The sequence below is a fragment of the Sphaerodactylus townsendi genome, linkage group LG03 (genome assembly GCF_021028975.2).
Source record: "Sphaerodactylus townsendi isolate TG3544 linkage group LG03, MPM_Stown_v2.3, whole genome shotgun sequence".
NCBI lineage: Eukaryota > Metazoa > Chordata > Lepidosauria > Squamata > Sphaerodactylidae > Sphaerodactylus > Sphaerodactylus townsendi.
The window spans coordinates 125185853-125204545 of NC_059427.1; the positions used below are offsets into that span (position 1 = coordinate 125185853).

An 18693-nucleotide genomic window follows, 5' to 3' on the forward strand; every position below is an offset into this window, starting at 1 on the left:
CTGGGAGACGAAGGCCCATAGGAAAGCCCCGGACCAAATGCCCCCGATGCCAGGAGGGCTTTCACTGGAGAAGCGAGTGCCCGTCGGGAAACTCTTACCCGGGCCTCTCCCCAGCCCAGGACCAAGGAGGAGAATACTAAACCAGCCCCGAGAACCAAGGCCCGAACCCAAACCACCGCCTCCCAGCGGTATCTCTCTCTCCTGTACCCAACCTCTTTCTCTCAAGTTCCCCCATGAGATCCTCATTGCCCCGACCCAGTACAGCGATCCCATCCCCCCAGAGGCCGTCGGGTTAATCTTGCCCAAAGCCTCCGCCACTGAGCAGGGACTGTTTGTCGTCCCGGGAGTCATCGACTCCACACACCAAGGAGCTGTTCACATTCAGGTGTGGACAAACATCCCGCAGGAGTTGCCCAGCAGAACCAGCTGCGCACAGCTGATCCTCCTGCCCCACACGCTGCCTGCCGCCGATTCAATAAAGGCCACGAGCCCAGATCGCCATCGGGGCACAACCGGCACCACCGTGGCGGCGGTAGAAAAGCCCATTGGTAGCTCCCGCCCGTACCTGGAGCTCACTATAGAAGGGTGTCCATTCAAGGGACTTGTGGACACCGGCGCCGACGTAACCGTCATCAGAGCAGCCGAGTGGCCTGATCAGTGGCCAACCAAGGCTTGCCCGCGCATCTGGGGGGTGGGGGGGAAGCAGACCGCGAGACGGAGCACCTGCCCGCTCACAGTCCGCAGTCCAGGGCTCGAGCGGCAGCTCACAGTCCGCCCCATCATCTTGGACATCCATGTTAACTTGTGGGGAAGGGATCTCATGAGTCAAGTAAAGACGACTCTAGTCTGGGATGGATAAATCCACTCCCGCCATGGCCGCTACCCAGAAGAAGAACAGATAGCAGTGGGCCACGTTGAGATCCCTACCCCCCAGCTCTGACTGTGTTTCCTACCTCCACCCCAGAGCCCCCGCTCTGGAACACCCTCTTTCTCTCTCACTTTGTTCTATTTTTTCAACCAGCAAAGGCGGGAGGGCCAATTGGCTGACTGGCCCTCCCTGGATTAAAATCTGGGCCCATCCTGGTACCGCAGCACTGCCAGGACAGGCCCCAAGTTAAGGGGAGGCCGCCGCCATCTGCACGTACTCACAACCTGTTTGGGTTGTGGTCGCCCGGTGCATGGCGTCTTATTCGGCGCCTGGCAACTCTACCAATACCATGTCCAAGGCCAGGCGCCTAGCCGAAACCGCCCCTTAAGGAGTGGTTCACCAGATAAGCCTCTGCCACTCAGGTGGAGGAGTTTGGAATCAGACCAGGTTCTCCAGATCAGAATAGACCTACTCTTAACCACTACCCCATGTTGGCTTAGCAATTTGACTTCATACACACACAAACACGAATTTGGTTCTCTGCACTGTAGAAAAAGGAGCATAATTTAGTCTTTTCTGTTCTGTGCCCTCTGAATTGGGCAGCCACTTTTAATCTGAGATGGGATCATCTATATATATATAAATCTAACAGTGTGTTTGTCCCTGATGGTCTCCCCCAGAAGCTGCTGGACGGTTCACCCCCAAATTTTCACAGGATGTCCCTCCTGTAGTCTTGCCCACGAGGCCCCAATGAAGAGACGAGACGCGGAGATTTCATCTGGTGGAGAGAGCCAGTGGCAGGAAGCGCGGGATCCCGTGATCCTGGCAACTCTGCTGTGCGCTCGCCCTTCACACCTTTTATTAGGGTTTCAAATGGGGGGCATGTAAGGGGGTCGGGCAGGCGGGAGAGCGGGAGATCATCATGTGATGCATGATCTCATCGGGCTGCTACATGCAGGAGGGAGCATCCGTGTCTGGGTCTAATCTTCACCTGAGGGCAGGGGCCCTTTTGTCCCTTTGTATGGGACACCTGGTGACCGCGAGTCAGGCAGTTCATGACCCGTGACTCATGGGGGAGTGGGGGTTGGGGGAGCGTGTGCGCCCGGAAGGCCATAGCCGGCAACAGCATGCCTGGCGCTCCTTCTACGGTTCCTGCTGGGTGACCTTGGCCTAGTCACAGTTCTTCGGAACTCTCTCAGCCCCATCTACCTCACAAGGTGTGGGGAGAGGAAGGGAAAGGTGCTTGTAAGCCACCTTGAGTCTCCTTACAGGAGAGAAAAGATGGGGAATAAATCCAAATTCTTCCTCCTCCGATTTTACAGAAAATTTTGCAGAGAGAATTGCATCTGAAATCCATCAGGTCCTTGTATGTTAAGATGTGTGATTTAGCAGCATAGAAACCAACTTAATTTTATATTACCACTTTGGATGAGACATTTACAGTGCAATCCTAAGAACACTTTCCTGGGTGTAAGGTTCATTGAATAGACCTGTGTCGGATTGAAAGTAGACCTGCTTAAGATAGTTTTGTAACATACTCTAGCAACATCTGCAGAGTGGAAATGGGAGAATGGATAATGCACAGAACCTTTGTTGCTGTGCATATATCAAATTAGTTGAAACCTTTTGGTAAATGAAAACAGTGAGAACCAGTCTCTAGGTTATATTGAACTTCTCTTCAAAGCTATATACTCACAAAGACAGAAGTTGCTTAGGACCAAAGCAGATGTGATGGATTTAGAAAGATGCAACTGTGAATCACTGAGCTGTTTTTTCTTTGCTTCATAACAGCCAAAGAGATTGCTCATCTGATAATTGTCTAAATGGTTTTTACACCCCAAACCTCATTATTAGCCCTGAGAGAAAGTGTCTTTTCTTCTGCAAATCTTTTCTCCTACTTTGAAGTAAAGAAATTGTTGGGATCGTAGATCTCCCCCATCTATATATATATAAATCTAAACGTGTGTTTTTGTCCCTGATGGTCTCCCTCAGAAGCTGCTGGACGGATTGTCCCCAAATTTTCACAGGACGTCCCTCCCTGTTGCAGGCAGGTAATCAGACCTTCAAATCACTGAAAGTTAATACCTGAGCCAGGTAAAACGTCTTTTTCCTGGCGCACTAGGCCATGAAGCTGCTGTGTTTAACTGTCACCCTTAGAATGTTTGTGCAGCCCAGGGGTCCCCAAACTACGGCCTGGGGGCCAGATGTGGCCCCCTGAAGGCATTTATCTGGCCCGCCAGGCATGGCAGCGATTGCTCCATTCATGTGCAGTGGGGGCTCGAGGGAGAGGAGGAACTGGCCCCAACGGCTGTTGATTGCAGTTACATGATGGCACCCCCAAATCTCCATGCATTTTCTGACCCAGAGTTGGAAACCTTACATGTGGCAATGCCTGCTCCGCCCTTCCCTCTCGGCTACTCCATGTGTTGCTCTCAGGCTTTCTGTTCCGCCTCACTCCCATTGGCATCAGCCAGGCTGGCGAATCGCTCACTGGCTGCTAGGGAGGAAAGAACCCAGGAAGATACCTGATCCTGGGTTAGATGGAATGCTTCATTGGGAAAGTTCTGCATTTTTTTTTTTTTACAGTGGAAGATATTCCACAGCCTCCCCAACAATATTTGGAGCCCACCCTGTACTTGACATACTTTGGTCACTGTTCTAAAAATAGACCATGACAGAAAGGCTGAAAGGTGAAATCAAACATTTTACCATCATTTGTGCATAGGAATTTGTTCATAGTTTTTTTTAGTCTGGCCCTCCAACAGTCTGAGGGTCAGTGAACTGGCCCCGTTTAAAAAGTTTGGGGACCCCTGGTGCAGCCTGTTTGTCTGTGGCCCGAGGGCTTAGAATGTTCGTGCAGATGGGCAGAGATGAGCAGTGGAAACAGTACATAGGTAATACTGTTAGGTAATACAAGTGGAAGTGAAACACATACACACTTTGCCGTGTGAGATGTCAGGTGGGGTTCCTCCCCCCACATGCAGGTAACTTTCACTCTCTGTGCCTCACCCACTGCTACCACACAATACTCATCCAGCTCATCCTCACACACCTCACTCTGCCCTCCCTCACATCCAACCACCACTTACCCACTTCCTCACCCATATTCGCCACAGCTCTCTTACTAAAAACGAGCTGGAGTTTGCCTTTTTCTTCTAAGACAATCCGCAGGGTGGGGGCGAACCAACACTACTGGCTCCGCTTCTTTTGCACATGGCCCTTTAAGAACCCAGGGAGCTGGCCTCGATCTGAGCGCCTCACCACCCTGCCTCTGCTGCCTGACTGGGATAGCCTGCTTGCCCCAGTTCTGCCTTACCCAAGCCAGGACTGTGCGTGTCAACCAGCCTCATGGACAGCGGGATTCGAACTCTGGACAGTTCTGTTGTGGAATGGAAAGGGTTACCTTATAAAACAAGACCGCACCATACAACAATGTGCATTGAAAAGGGAAAGAGGAATTCCATTTGACCATCCCAAAAGGCTATGCAGGGTAGTATTGGACCTGCATGGACATCTGTGTGGGTTGCGGACTGTGATGAGGACAATTGCCACAGCAACGTGTGGCCGGGCCCGCTAGTTGATATTTATGTCGCTTTCCAGCAGAAATGGGAGAGAGGCTTTATCAGGCAGTGCTGATTAGATTACACGTCACAGATTGCAATTTTCCTGAAATCTCTTGAAACATTTGAGAATCCCAGAATGCTTGAAAGGTACATAAAAAGAAAACATATTTCATACACATAACATGATGCAGGTGGCATGGGGAGGCGCAAATGCCAGAAACTCCCCAGCCACCTGAAAGTCCTTCATCGGCCAAAACAGCACCTAACACCACAGGCTGGGATGATACTATCCTAAGATTTGAACCTGGCTTTTTTTTTAGCTGTAGGAAATAGCAAGGATCCAGTAGCACCTTCAAGACTTAACAACATTTTAAATGTTTTGTTGCTTCCAGCCTGATAAAGAGTCCTGGCGAGGTGTGCACAATGTTTTGTTTTATGTCATTTGGTCTGTCCTCTAAACATATTACATGATTGTGTTTCTTTTTCTGGATTTTTCATGGCCAACACAACCAATCACACCTTTAAAAAAAACAACCTCAGGTCAGCAACACAACACAACACTCTTGTAGATCAAAATGTTCTGTACCTTTCTGAATACTGCCATTTTTGATGTGGACCATGTATCCTTTTCCTGCTTGTCTTACCTGCTTGTCAGAAGGGCATTTTTGATGGTATACGAATACATAGATAACATATATATTTCTTTCACCTTTATGATGGAGAAAATTTTCCTTTAATAATGGTCAGAAAATCCTGTTCCTATTGTCAGAATCTAATAAGATCTCCAAGGTCCTGCAAGATCTCCAATGGAGGTGGGCAGGAGATCTCTCCACCCTGCTCCTCACTCCCCCTGCCATGGCAGCTAGAGCTAGGTTTCTGCAAGGCTTTGACAGCTCCTTCACTTCCTTCCATAGCAGGGGAACATGTAGGAAGGGAAACCAGAGCCCAGGGCAAAATAGTACACAGGCCTGTCTGCAGCAGCTTCACTTCATGCATGTGATGAAGTAGGCTATAATCGGTGGAAGGTTAAGCTTCAATAAATGTGTTCGTCTTTAATGTGCTGTAAGACTTTTGTAGCACCTTAAAGACCAATATAATTTCCAGGGTGTAAGCTTTTGAGAGTCAAAGCCCACTTTGTCATATCTGATGATGATAGCTTTGACTCTTGAAAGCTTACACTCTAGAAATCTTGTGCTACTGGACATCAGTTTTACTCTTCTACTACAGACAAACACAGCTTCCTAACCAATACAAGACTTTTGTTTTCCTAAAACAGATTAACGTGGCGACCGTACTAAAATCTGCAAGTAGTTAGAATAATAACTCCCAAACTGTGAGCCAGGGTACACTTGAGTGCCATGAGAATAAATAAAGGATTCTGTGATCTAAAGATTCCTATTCACTCACCCACTGTGTCTTTTCTAGCCTTTCCAGCCCTCAGCTGGGGAAGGGTAATTCTGTAGAATCTTTGTTTTGGATGTGAATTCACTGTTGGATGTTGGAGATGTTACTCATTGTAACTCTGCCTGAGTCACTAGTCTGGACCTGCTTCCCTTCAATTATGCGTATACAGAAAAGTGACTCATGTAAAAATACATGGAGGTAGACTACTCCAAGGACATGCAAGTCTTATTCCCTCATACCCTAAAAGCAAACTTCAGGTGTAAAAGTAAAGTCTTGCCACTTCTGTGCCTCTGCTATCGCAAGTTTGGGAGGCAATTAAGTTAAGGATAATGGCATTACTTAACTAATATTGTCTTCATATTTCAGTGATGGGCAGGGCTTTGAAAACACTCTTGTCCTTCTAGATTCACCTGTATAACCTTCCCCTTTGCAGGGTCATCTTTGTTAGCATTATTATTGTATGTTGGAAAGGTCACAGACAATAATAATTTATTAAGAACGTCTCATTTGGTGTTTCAAAGGGTTTCCAATAACACATAGCAGGCGGGGGAGGCAGAAAGGACTGGGCACTCAATAGCCAGGATGAAGCATCAAAAACAGCTGGTCTGTGGGCTGTGAGGCTACATAGCAAAGCTATGGCAAAAACCCTTTTGCTATTGGAGATGGGGATAGAACCCTTACAGATATAATTTAAACAGGACTATTTCTTTACAGGTCACACCTTTCTATCTCACTGTGGATCTAAAGAGCATATGGGCACTGATAAGAATATTGTGCTCTTGGCAATAATCTTTGCAGAGGCTCTGTGTAGGTGAAATACACAGGGGGCATTACAAACGATGAATCACATCACTTATTTATTGGAACCTCCCTGTGTCCTCATTTACACTGTGGGCAACTGCTTGGCAATATGAGAGATCTGGCATTACTGCTTTTGGGAAACCAACACATTGTATTACTAGCCAAGTGTGCAAGAAGATGCAGGCACAAATTTGCAGTTATTCACTCCTCCCTCCTGCCCCTTTCCCCTAATATTCTCTAATACAACGTTTATACTGAAAGGTCACAGATCTGAACCATATAATGCCCGAACTTTGCCAATAACAACAAAGTAGGTTTCAAGATTGTTGCCCACAGGCTTAAGGTCTAAACAGAGGAACTGAGATAACAGGAATACAACTCACAAATGAGATACAGAATGGAAGGGAAAGGTTACCTCAGTTCCCCAGAACATAAATGGCTGAGAATGTGCACTGAATGGGAACATAAATGATTCCCAACTCTTAGTGCATATGAGGCATGGCCTAGGGTATTTCAGGCATTGCGAGAGATGTCTGAGTTTTGGAAAACATGAAAAAGGTATTTATCTACTTCTTTAGCTTTTCCCACCAACTATCATACACAGTGTTAAGTCTGGAAGTCACACAGTGTGTAATATTGCAGAAAGGCATAGAAACCAGAACCACAGAGGGTCAAAGTCCTGATTACACATGGTTGGCAGCATTAGCTATCAATGTGCCAGCAGTACTTCCACTTTCCCCATCTTCCTTCAGTTTTCCTTTCAACAACACTGGAAAGGTAGGAGGTATCTTCTATATTGTGTTCCAGGAGCAGGCAGAAATTCACTCCTTAGCAAGTGAGCCATCCATAGAATCCAAAAGGGGAACAGAGAAAGAAAATTGTCACAATCATTCTTTGAATTTCCATTCCTGCCGGCACATTGGGCAGTGCTGCTGAAGTTGCTGGGAGTTGAGCCACTTCAAAATACAATGCATATGAAAACAGTGGGAACACTGACCCCATACCAGAGGGCAGTCATCTCCGGGCACCTTACCTGCAAAATATAAGCTTAATTAGGAGAAAGCTGTCAAAAGATCATATACATATGTAAATATGAATATCAGTGGGCACACGGCCTTACTACTCACAGTCTGGGCAGCAGCCATTGAAGGCCATCCGGCAAATTCCACAATTCTCATCATTGGCAACCCAGAGCCAAGAAGCAACTCCATGCCAGCACTTGATTTTCACTTTCATTATGTCCAGACCACACACTAAGCTTAAGATGGAATCTGACAGAATAAGAAAGAAGCTGGATGGAAAGTAGGTTCATTTCTATAGATCCTCCAATCCTTAAACAAAGCCGAATGTTGCATTTCTCTATAAAGCTCACTAAAATATCTTAGAACTTTTTTTGATATTAAATAGTGTAAAACATGCTAAAATCAGTACTCAACATTTACAAATAACTAGACTGTGTGCGAAGGCTTGGGAAAACAGTCAAGTATGCTAACAGTTCTTCACTGTTTCTTTAATTCCAGCATCCTCACAGGGAAGGCTGAACAGGGAAGAAACAAAATATTTGTAGAAGCAGCCAATTCAGTTTAAGATGAGCATTTCCACTTTGGTCACTGGGCAGAATGTCAAAAAAGGGCTAAGATCAGCAATAACCATTCCAACCAGCACAGAAATCAGAATTTCTTTGACACATAAAACACAGAGTATTAAAACTTTTAGCACCACAGTAATCCAAGAGTTTCATGCAAGATACTAGCAGTCATGCAGCAGTAAAGCCCTAAATTAGTGAAGGGCAAAAAGATACCCTGTACAAGGGTCTCACAAAAGCACACCTGACTGTCTCTAACAAGTGGCTGCTGCATACATTTAGATCTCCATTATTTATGCAGGAGCATAACTTCACAACAATATAAATAAACACAACATGTTAAAAGTCCACATTTCAGAAGGAGGGAAAAATCAGAAGAGAGACGGCAAAAGAGAAGCCAGGGGAAATCTCAGCAAAAGCAACCAAGTCTTGACAAGGCTAAGACCTGGTTTCCTCATGCCAGAGGACAAGGTGATAAAATGGAACGCTATGGCAGAATGGCATTTCCTATAGTTTAAACAGAAAATGTCTATGTTGTTGCTCCTCCACAGACCTGGTCCAGGCAGCTCGAGTTGGACTGCAAATGACAGTCTGAATGTTAATAAAACAAAACACTCCACACAACTAGAAAACTAGCACATCAGATGAGAAGATGAAGATGCAAGCCACAGATGCAGGTGAAACGTCAGGAGAGAATGCTCCTAGAACACGGACATACAGCCCGGAAACCACACAGCACCCCATTTTCAAGTTGTGTTGATTCGTTAAATGCAGAGAGCTTTTTTTTAACACAGATCACTGCACTAAAAAGTAATCCCTCATGTGCAGCATGTAGTCATTTTTGTACCCCATTCTCCCGCATACACGAGGCATGCCTAAAATGAGTGCCTTGGACTGTCTGAGAGGCAGAGGAGAACCAGACAAACGGAACATCGGATAAACTAACGGGGAGATCTTAATGAAACTACGGATATTAAATAGTCTTTTCCTGAGGAGAAAAACAAAAATCACTCCCTATCGCCCGTCCCAGAAAAGAAACACGCTCCTCTCTCATTTCTGCCTCCCATCCCTCCCTCTTCACAGCTCGCTCAATTGCCCCAACCTTTGCGGCGAAACTCAACTGTTTCTTCCTCTCCTACCTCCTCTCCGTTTCGCCGCCCCCCCGGAAGTCCCGCCCCTCTACTTTCCCAACCTCCCTCACGCGCCCAACTCCCATAAAACCTCGCGTGTCGACGACGGACGCGCCTTTCGTTCACATAAATCGAAGTTTCCACGTGCGCGCTCTTTGCTCTCATTCCGTCTCCACCCTATCCGGTTCCGGACCCGGTGTAGCGCGGCCGGAAGCGTAGGCCCCTGGAGCCGGAGGGAGCCGCCATCATGGGCGACAAAATGGATATGTCTTTGGACGATATTATCAAGCTGAACCGGAGCCAACGTGGCGGAGGTGGCCGAGGTGGCGGCGGTCGAGGCCGGGGAAGAGGCGCCTCTGGTCGCGGTGGCGCCGGCCGAGGTGGTGCCGGGCGGGCAGGAGGAGGCGGACCCCTGCGGAACAGGGCCGCCCTCACCCGGGGAGGCGGCAGAAACAGGCCTGCGCCTTACAGTCGGGTAAGTTCGTGAGCTAAGATGGAGCCCAGTTACAGTGGGAGGCAAGTTAAGCTCTTTTTTTTAGCGGAGCGGGATTCGTTCCCGCCACTTTCTTTTAAAATACTGCTTTAGGGAAAGGATAAGCTTTTTGGTATGCCCGGATCTTTGGGGTAGGTTTTTTTTTTAATGGTGTGATTGTGAGTGAGGGGGCGGGGAGGTTAAGAGCTTTGGTTTTGCATTGAAATACCGCGGCTTTCGTGGGCGGCCCGCCAAGGGAGAGGAAGGATCGAGAAACGGTGGGATGTGGTGAAGAGTTGTTTCGTGTGTTGGGATCTACGTCCTGAGTATGTTGTTTCGCTTACAGCCTAAGCAACTCCCTGAGAAGTGGCAACATGATTTGTTTGAATGTGGCTTTGGTGCTGGCGCTGGTGTAGAGACAGGAGGGAAGCTGCTTGTCTCTAATTTGGATTTTGGTGTGTCGGATGCAGATATACAGGTAAGTGTTAACTTTAGCTTATAACTGGAGTGGTCATGACTTCACAACTATTACAGCTGATGTGGTGGATTTTCCTTGTTGTGCCTAAAAGCGTCTCTTTTTGCTTAGTGCAAATCATATAATAAAGCAATAGATAGATTTAGTTAGGGTCTGCATTCTCGGTTTATTTGTGAAAGTTTACGAGAAAGCAGTGGTTAGTGACTGATAGGTTCTTCCAAAACAACTATGGTTCTTATTTTAATTAACGTGCTTTAAGAGCAGGGATGAAATTGGGAACTTATAAGCAAGGTGGATTTGATTTACATCATGGTTTTCTACAGAAAGACTCATATTTGTTGGTATAATCTTAACATTTGACAATCAGATGAAGGCTTCATTTTTAGAATAATTACTTTTCAGATTAGTTTTGCAGTTATATCAAAATATTGATGTGGTTATACTATTAGAAATACACAGATAGATAATTATGAAATTATTGTGAAACAATTCAGGCCACCAGGCCTTGCATTTCTTTGTTGCATTGTTTGCATTTTGTACACATACCTGTCTTACTTATAGGTAGAGGAAGTTCATTAAAATATCCCTAAACTGGATCTCTTTTATGCTCTGCTGCCTTTATAGAGTTGCTTCTTCAAAGAAAAAAAATAAAGAATCTCGGCCTACACACACAAAGATCCCAAGACTTTTGGAGTATTCTGTTAAAAATATTCTACTTTCATTTTTACTGCTTGCTTCTCCTCCCTCACACTTAGCTCTATGTGCAGAACGATTCCATTCTAATTTTCTATTCATTGCACTTTTTGAAACTCAGTACTTAGGGGGTTAGTTCTACGTACATGCGTTCACAAAGGAACAATGACATTCAGGTCTTTTTCTCAAGTCTAGGTATTTATATTGTAACATTTTTGTGGGGAGAGGAGTCTTTTCAGACTCAAATTCAGTTTTCAGAACTCCAGACCCAAACATTGTAACAATATCTTCTAGAAGGAAAAATCCCCCAAAATAATCATAAAGAAACCTTTGGAAAAGGATGGCATTATAAATGTACTAATGGAATTCATTTAATAAAATAAAATATTGCATGAATATACAGCCTCATTCTACATAATTACAAACTGATCCTTATTTCATCATGAATAATCCTTGGACTACTGTTATCTTAAACCGAAAACTATCTTTATATTTTTCCTCATAAAGCATTTTATTTTTTAAAATCCACTTTAAATTTAAAAATCCAATTTTAATAAAATCTTTGATTTTATCCACCCTGCATATTATTGTTATTGTTATTATTATTCGATTTATTAGACCGCCCTACCCCCCAAAGGGCTCATTTTTGCCTCAGTCTGATAACATTTAAAAATAAACATTCAGTTCTGTTAGAATTGGTTTCAAGATGCTAAGATGCCTTTGCTTTTTTCCCCTATGGCTGTAAAACCACTGGCTGTAAAATAAAACATTTTGTGATGTCATAATTAGAGGTGCTATGTTCTTCTGCATTGTTTCTTCTCCGAGTATTAATTCTCTTGTGTGATAGCAATAAAATTATTGCTTTATAGCATCTTTGGAGAAAGGAATGCTGTAGCATTTCTCTGTATTTTATTTAATGCTTGAATTAATTGAGCATTTTCTTGCAAAGGAATCATGAACATGTAATGAAGGTTCATTAATCCCCATTTTTCATGGTAGTGCTGTAATCTGAATTTTTAAGTGAGTCTTAAAGCAATTTCACACTGTAGGTCTGTATTCTTGAGATTTTTGTATCCCTTTGAAAACTCTATAGATCTAAAAGTACTTTTTCAGTATGTGAATTGCTTGGGGTGGCAGTTCTGGAGAAAACTAGATGTCCATTGGTTGCTTCATCGCTCTGAAACAAATTTTGGTGAAGAGAGGATGATTAAATACTAACAATGTAAAAAAAAATCCCTGCCATCTACCTTACCTCAGGTAGGTCGAAGTTCCTCCATAGGAGGAAGAGTCATTTAACTTGATAGAAAGTTCTTATCCTGGTGGATACATCATACATTGCTTCGCAAGGTGATAGCATACATATCTGTGTTTTTGTAGATTAAAGCCTGTGGTTATATATTTTCACTTCACTACCATCCTTAATTTGGTTGCATCACTTGTCATTCAGAGGTGGTAGTTTGTTTGGGAGGGTATATAATGGTAGGCAATGACCATTACGTACAGAGCATATTTCACTTTAACCCCAGGCTATAAATTCAACAGAGGAGGAAATAAAGATGATTTGACTGCTGCCATTTTGTTTAATCTAGCCCCCTAACAAATAGGATTCTGTTTTCTAAATGGCAGAATTTGGCAAATGCTGTTTTGTATACTTAAAGGGAGAAATGGGCTATATAGGTAACATACCATAACAGTATGGCACAAGGTTAGATTCTGCAGTGTAAAAGACCGCTTATGTACTTGTATGACTGCATTAGTTAATTTTGTAAGACCTTAACACTATTCAGGCTGTATGATGTACCTTTATTCCCTTTTCAGGAGCTTTTTGCGGAATTCGGGACATTGAAGAAGGCAGCAGTGCACTATGATCGTTCTGGTCGTAGTCTAGGTACAGCAGATGTACATTTTGAGAGAAAAGCAGATGCTCTGAAAGCTATGAAACAGTACAATGGAGTCCCCCTGGATGGTATGTACATACTTTTCATCAAGGTATTTTCTCCATGGCTGGGAGATGGTCTGACTCAGTCATGATTATTGACAGAAATTCTTTTAATTTTTTCTAGGACGTCCCATGAACATCCAGCTGGTTACATCACAAATCGATACACAGAGGAGACCAATACAGAGGTAGGAGAGTTATTTTTGATGACTGCAATTGTATCGCAAGGGCTAATTTTAGCTTTTCTTATTAAGAATTATCACATGCTTGCATCCTTGATTAAGAGTATATAAAGCTTGACGAGAAGTCTTTGATCCAGTATCCATGTGGGTTTTTGAAGTTTGAATTTTTAATTTTGACAGATTTATTTTCATAAATTTTGACCAGTTGTTTAAAAAATTGTGATTGCAACTGATGCGTTTAGATTGTTTTTCTGTGTTCCAAAAGGCTGGATATTGTCGAATGACATGCAGTGCTCAGAGCACATCTAATAAACATCTGATGTCCTTGCATAAAAATATTGCTGGTTTCTGATTGTCTCCAAACTCAGCAGAGTTCTCACCTTTCCCTTGGGTCTGGAGAAAGGCAGAGACTCTCCCTGATGCTGTGTTCTTGCCAAGTGACAAGATGTGTGGGCCCTTGCACCTCAACAGTCATGCTTAGTTTGTAGAGAGGGTTTTTGGAGTTACTTGTCATGTAGCTTACTGGGTTTTTTCTTTTGATTTTAGCGTAAACAGAGGAGGTATGACAAGAAACCGTGGTGGCAACAGACGAGGTAGCCGTGGCAACAGAGGCAGAGGCAGAGGTGCTGGCAGGAGTTCCAAGCAGCAGCTCTCTGCAGAAGAATTGGATGCACAGTTGGATGCTTATAATGCCAGAGTACGTAATAGTTGGTGGCCTTTTCCAGTCTGCCGTAAGATTGAAATAAATTATTGCTTTGCTATAATATAAGGAAATTGTCATATCTACGTTTATCTGCATGACTTCTAACAATGCAAGCCTGAGCATGCTTACCCAGAAGCTTGTTCGTGATCGAAGCCTAAAATTGCTTACTACATTAATTCTGTTTTAGGTTCTGGTTCCTGAATATAAAATGCAGCTTTGACATATATTTTTGCCTTCCCTTACCTGACTTACTACAGAATGTGAAGTAGTATTGAATGGAAACTTTTCTACGTGCCATGTTTATATAAAGCCCTTCACCCTCAACTTTTAATTAGCGGTGTGGCATAGGCCCTTTCCGCACAGGCGGAAAAGAGCGTCCCTGGGATGCTAAAAACAGCGTCCCTGGAGAGGGGTTTGCATGGCGGCTGCTGCTGCCAGCCTCGCAACCCCCAAGCGGCGCGAAGATGCTGCTTCCAAACTTTGCTCCCTGAGCGAGGTTTTTTGGAAGCAGCGTCTTCGCAGCGGCTGGAAGGCACCATTCCCCCCCCTTCCCGAACACGTCCGGCGCGTCGCACAGGCCAGGGAGCATGCCCCCCTGACTCAGGAGCGGTCACGCAGGGCAAGGGCGGCATGTCCCCTGGCTTCGGCGACGTGCCGGACGGTCGCAGAGATGGCAGACATTCAGGAGACGATCACTACCATCAAATGGGGAGTCGTGAAATGATATCGAAGGTATTGTGGTAGGCTACAGAAATACCCCCAGGCATGTATTAAACCACCTTATAAAACACATGTTTTTAAAGAACTATGTATAACAGATGTTAAGTAGTGACAACAGGTTGCACTGCCAATGGTTAACCAAATAACTCCTTTTCTTTTCTTCTAGATGGATACCAGTTAAACCAGTTGGCGCGTTTTGTGCATGGAAAGGACTGCAGACATCTCATTCCATGCTCCCCAGGGGGAGGGGAAGGGTGTATGGCGGCTATTAATATCAAGGATGGGATTTGTTTTACTTTTAAGTTTTTGGAATAGGTTTTAAACTCATGTAAAGGTTTCTTTCTTTTTTTTTAAATTCTGAAACAGATCTGTTTTGTACCGAGTTATTTTTGGGAAAAATTTAACTGGTTGCCTGTTGGGCCTTGGTGGCTTTTTCACCTTGGCAGTAATAAAATAGAAATGTGTCTAGAGCTGTAAATGTCTGCTTCCTGTTGCAGCTGGAGCCTAGCGTTGGGGCTGCAGCCAATATGTGTTAGGGAAGCAGGTATCTGCCTGCAGGCCCCCTAGCAACAGAGTTGGTGCTGAGTTGCCCTTCCCATGAGGAGGGATTCTGCTCTCTCTCAGGTCTCTCTCCTCCACTGTGTCCCAGTAGGGGCTTGTGAACTTGTGCATCCCCCTATCTCCTTTGTGCCGACTCTTCTCTTTTTGTCTGTGCTAAAGCCAGCCAGTGTGACTACTTTTTGCAGGGAAGTGGTGTTGGGGTTCTGCAGTAAAATAGCTCCACCCTCTGTTATGGAGAGGGAATTAATTTCTTGTTGAATTCATTTTTGTATTTAAAACTTGATCCCAAAGTTCAGTGCTGGTCCCACTTCAGTATTTTTACTGTACAATAGTTGCTGTGAATTCAGTGACTCCAACATGCCAAGTAAAGATTTAGTCTTTCAACTTGCAATTCCATAATGAATTCCTTTTTTGAAGTAAATCTGTTTGATGGCATTTTTTTTACAGTGCACACTGTTCTCACAATTTCCTGTGCTTTGGAATAAAATTATTTTTAGGTTTTTCCGTAATGGGGAGGATGGGAATGTGCGTCACAGTAATATGGCCACGGTTTTTAACTTGTGTTGGGATAAATCCAAAGCTGATGTTAGAAAAGTAGTGCCAGTCAGTCCCATCCAAGAGCATATCCCATATTCTAGTACTCCAGTCCATTAAATAATTTTTCCAGTGGGAAAAAACTTTCAATTTCAAAGACGCAAACGAGTTTTTCATGGTGGTTGGGGCAGAGAGAATAAGAAAACTTCAATACCTTGAAAAAAAGCGGATGTAGCAAAATACCAAAGTTTGTTCCATACAATGACCAGCATATTATTATTAAACTTGTACTCTGCTCATCCCTGGCCACAATGTATGAGGTGATGTATCTGGTAATAATTTTTATACAGCAGTGAAACAAACATAAGATACTTGCTGGATAATGGCAGCTATCAGTAACTTGATATTGACAATTTGTTTGCTTTCATATCAGTTTTTATAAACATTAATATCATTGTGACAATTAGTGGATAGACTTCTTTTATGTGAGAACCTTGCATTGTTCCACTGAAACCCTGTAATTATGATTTTGTATGTGGAAGACGTGACAGGGTGTGTAAAGTATTATGTCTGATTCCATACCAAATAAGAGGTAGTGCGCCATTAGATATTATCCTCATAATATTTAATACTTAACCTTTTTGTGACAGTTAAAACTTTCAGAAGAAAACCTGTTCCCATTAGGCAAAATACCTCTATTTCAATTAGTTTTCAGATCTATTTCTTTGTGACAGGTATTCCATATTGCTAATAGTGTGGAGTCTGTTTCCAAAATTAATGCTCTACACAGATGTCCATTAGCTATGTTTGCTGACAGCTGGGAAACTGTGAAACTTATTTTAAAAATTCTCTTCTGCCATAGTTTGTAGTGGTTAATACAGAAAGTGCTGTTAAAACAGACCAGAAGGATTTTAAAAATTTAACTGTAGCAGAACACTAAACAATATGTTCAATAAAATCAAGAATTTGACTAAAAGCCTAGCTGGAAAAGAATGTTTGGGAAAATTGGAATCTTCACTTTCTTCCTGGATAACACTAAATTAAATTCTTGGTCTTAAAGGAAAAAATATTCACTGTGTAGAAATCTGTAAGTGTTGTAAGTAAGCTTTTGAAATATTCTTCCAATAGAAAAGCTTTTTTTTAAATAGCTATCAGTATATTTGAAAACCTTAGCACTAGCTTCTGCAGGGTGCTCTGTATTGCTTCCCCTTGGTACTATTCTATGTTTTCCTAGAAATCAAAAATATAGCAAACTGTCACTTAACATGTCACCAAAGGAAGAATGGGTAATATCTGTGTGCATCATTTGGTATGTATGAGTGGATATATACCTTAAACTGCTCTTTCTTCCATCTTTAGTAGTCTTAATTGAAAACAGATACATGGATATGGTCAATGGAAACTTACAAAATATGTAAAATATAGAAACTGCAAATCAGCCATAAGTAACAATGCACCAAGTATAGCTGTAGTAAATAACTGATTAGGTTAACAAAAATATTATTAATTGGAGGTCATACAGTCTAGAGAACAAATATGACAGGCTGTAGCAATTACCTAGTTTGTATAGTTCAGTTAGTCAAGAAATCAGACAGCAACCTAAATACTGAATTCCACGCCTATGTTCAGTGGTCTCAAGAACAAACTATGGAATGTTACCGTTTGTGTGCTGATTTAAAAGTGATGAATGGAGGTTCTTTTCCTTACCTCTTTTTGGAACAGCAATTTGCCATGGGTATATCCTCACATAAGCTACTTTTGCTCAAGATTTCCAAAGCATATTTATTAGGAAGCAAACACCATTGAACAGTGCAAGGAAGTATACTGCATCTCTGCATTAGTATCAGCTCACCAGTGGAGCAGCAAAGTTTATTTGATCTGAATCCTTGAGTCGTTACAGTTGGATGAAGTATCCCATGTTGAAATTCTGGAATGCCATCTCACTGGGTGACCCTGGGTCAATCTCTCTACCCAGCTGAAGAAATGGATTGGGAGAGCCACAGTTGTATCCAAAAATTCTACAAGAGAAGACACAGAAGTAACTACCCATGGTCGTTGCCTGCAAGCTCAAATTGGTACAATGCCCCCATAATGATCTGCATCCCCATCCGAATAATATTTCTTAAAATCCTTATGAGGCCAACCTTCCTTTGGTTTAAAACACCCCTAACATAAGCTTCTAACCAACAATGGGTCACCTAATGAAGACAAATATCAAAATACCCTGCAACAAATTAAGAGGTTAACTTAGCATTCATGTACAGTTAGGCAATGTTATAGGATCCACTAACAGCTGAATGAAAGTTGGACTCATTCACCTCATTATCCAGGATATATAGGCTGTTCTGTTAACAGTGCCTCTCTGCTGTCTATATATAGGTCAAACTATTTAGTCTGGAAAAGAAACTGATCCAAATCTGACATTAACAAAATAATGACATTGGTTCACATATTTCACACTACGGCCCCCCAATCTGTTCCATCTCCTTATGAGTGTGTTGTACATTAGCAAAATCTGGATTTCCCCTTGTTTAACTAGCTTATTGAAACTAAGGCTTTATTCACTAGGTTTGAATTTCACATTATTTCAAGGCCTCTTGACCCTTCTCTTCATGCATAAAATGTCTATGTTGTGAAACTTCACATAACTAAGAATTGGGCTTCACAAAACTGTGCCATCAAGTTGCAGCTGCTATAGAGTTTGAGGCAAGTGGGTAAGCAAAGGTGGTTTGCAGTTGTCTACATCAAAAGTATCTGGTAGTCTTCCATCTGAATACTGACACTTGGCTTCCTAATCTGTCTGTATTATACCATTCCACATATCCATAAAAGGTTCAACAATAAAATTTTGTTAGTCTCTAAAGTGTCCTGTTTATTTCAGCATCACAAACTTGTGTGGATTACATGGGAGGGACTATAAGAAGGCCATCCTGAGGTTGGAGAAAAGGTGCAGAAATATAGATGGCTGTGTTGAAGGGATGTACCAATGACAAGATTGCCAACTTGATTTCCAAGGGTTGTGCTGAAATACAAGTTAAAAGTATTGTCGAAGGTGCCAGCCAC

General features: G+C 43.1%; 2 protein-coding genes across 6 annotated transcripts; one reads left to right on the top strand and one right to left on the bottom strand.

Annotated features, from left to right (window-relative positions):
* Positions 1-6675: 6675 nt before the first annotated feature.
* On the bottom strand, positions 6676-9561 carry ANAPC11 (anaphase promoting complex subunit 11). 5 transcript variants are annotated; one of them, XM_048488085.1, is made up of 3 exons: positions 9443-9561; positions 7764-7907; positions 6676-7669 (listed from the first exon to the last, which is right to left on the bottom strand). In XM_048488085.1, exons 2-3 carry the CDS (start codon positions 7870-7872, stop codon positions 7524-7526), a joined length of 255 nt encoding a protein of 84 aa, XP_048344042.1. In that variant the 5' UTR covers positions 7873-7907; positions 9443-9561; the 3' UTR covers positions 6676-7523. The 5 variants fall into 5 exon arrangements, with proteins under 5 accessions (XP_048344042.1, XP_048344041.1, XP_048344038.1 ...); XM_048488084.1 differs by lacking the exon at positions 9443-9561 and adding an exon at positions 9361-9389; XM_048488081.1 differs by lacking the exon at positions 9443-9561 and adding an exon at positions 9324-9388.
* ALYREF (Aly/REF export factor) lies at positions 9483-15517 on the top strand. Its single transcript, XM_048488079.1, has 6 exons — positions 9483-9826; positions 10170-10301; positions 12810-12957; positions 13055-13118; positions 13659-13809; positions 14702-15517. Exons 1-6 carry the CDS (start codon positions 9599-9601, stop codon positions 14714-14716), a joined length of 738 nt encoding a protein of 245 aa, XP_048344036.1. The 5' UTR covers positions 9483-9598; the 3' UTR covers positions 14717-15517.
* The last annotated feature ends 3176 nt before the right edge of the window (positions 15518-18693 follow it).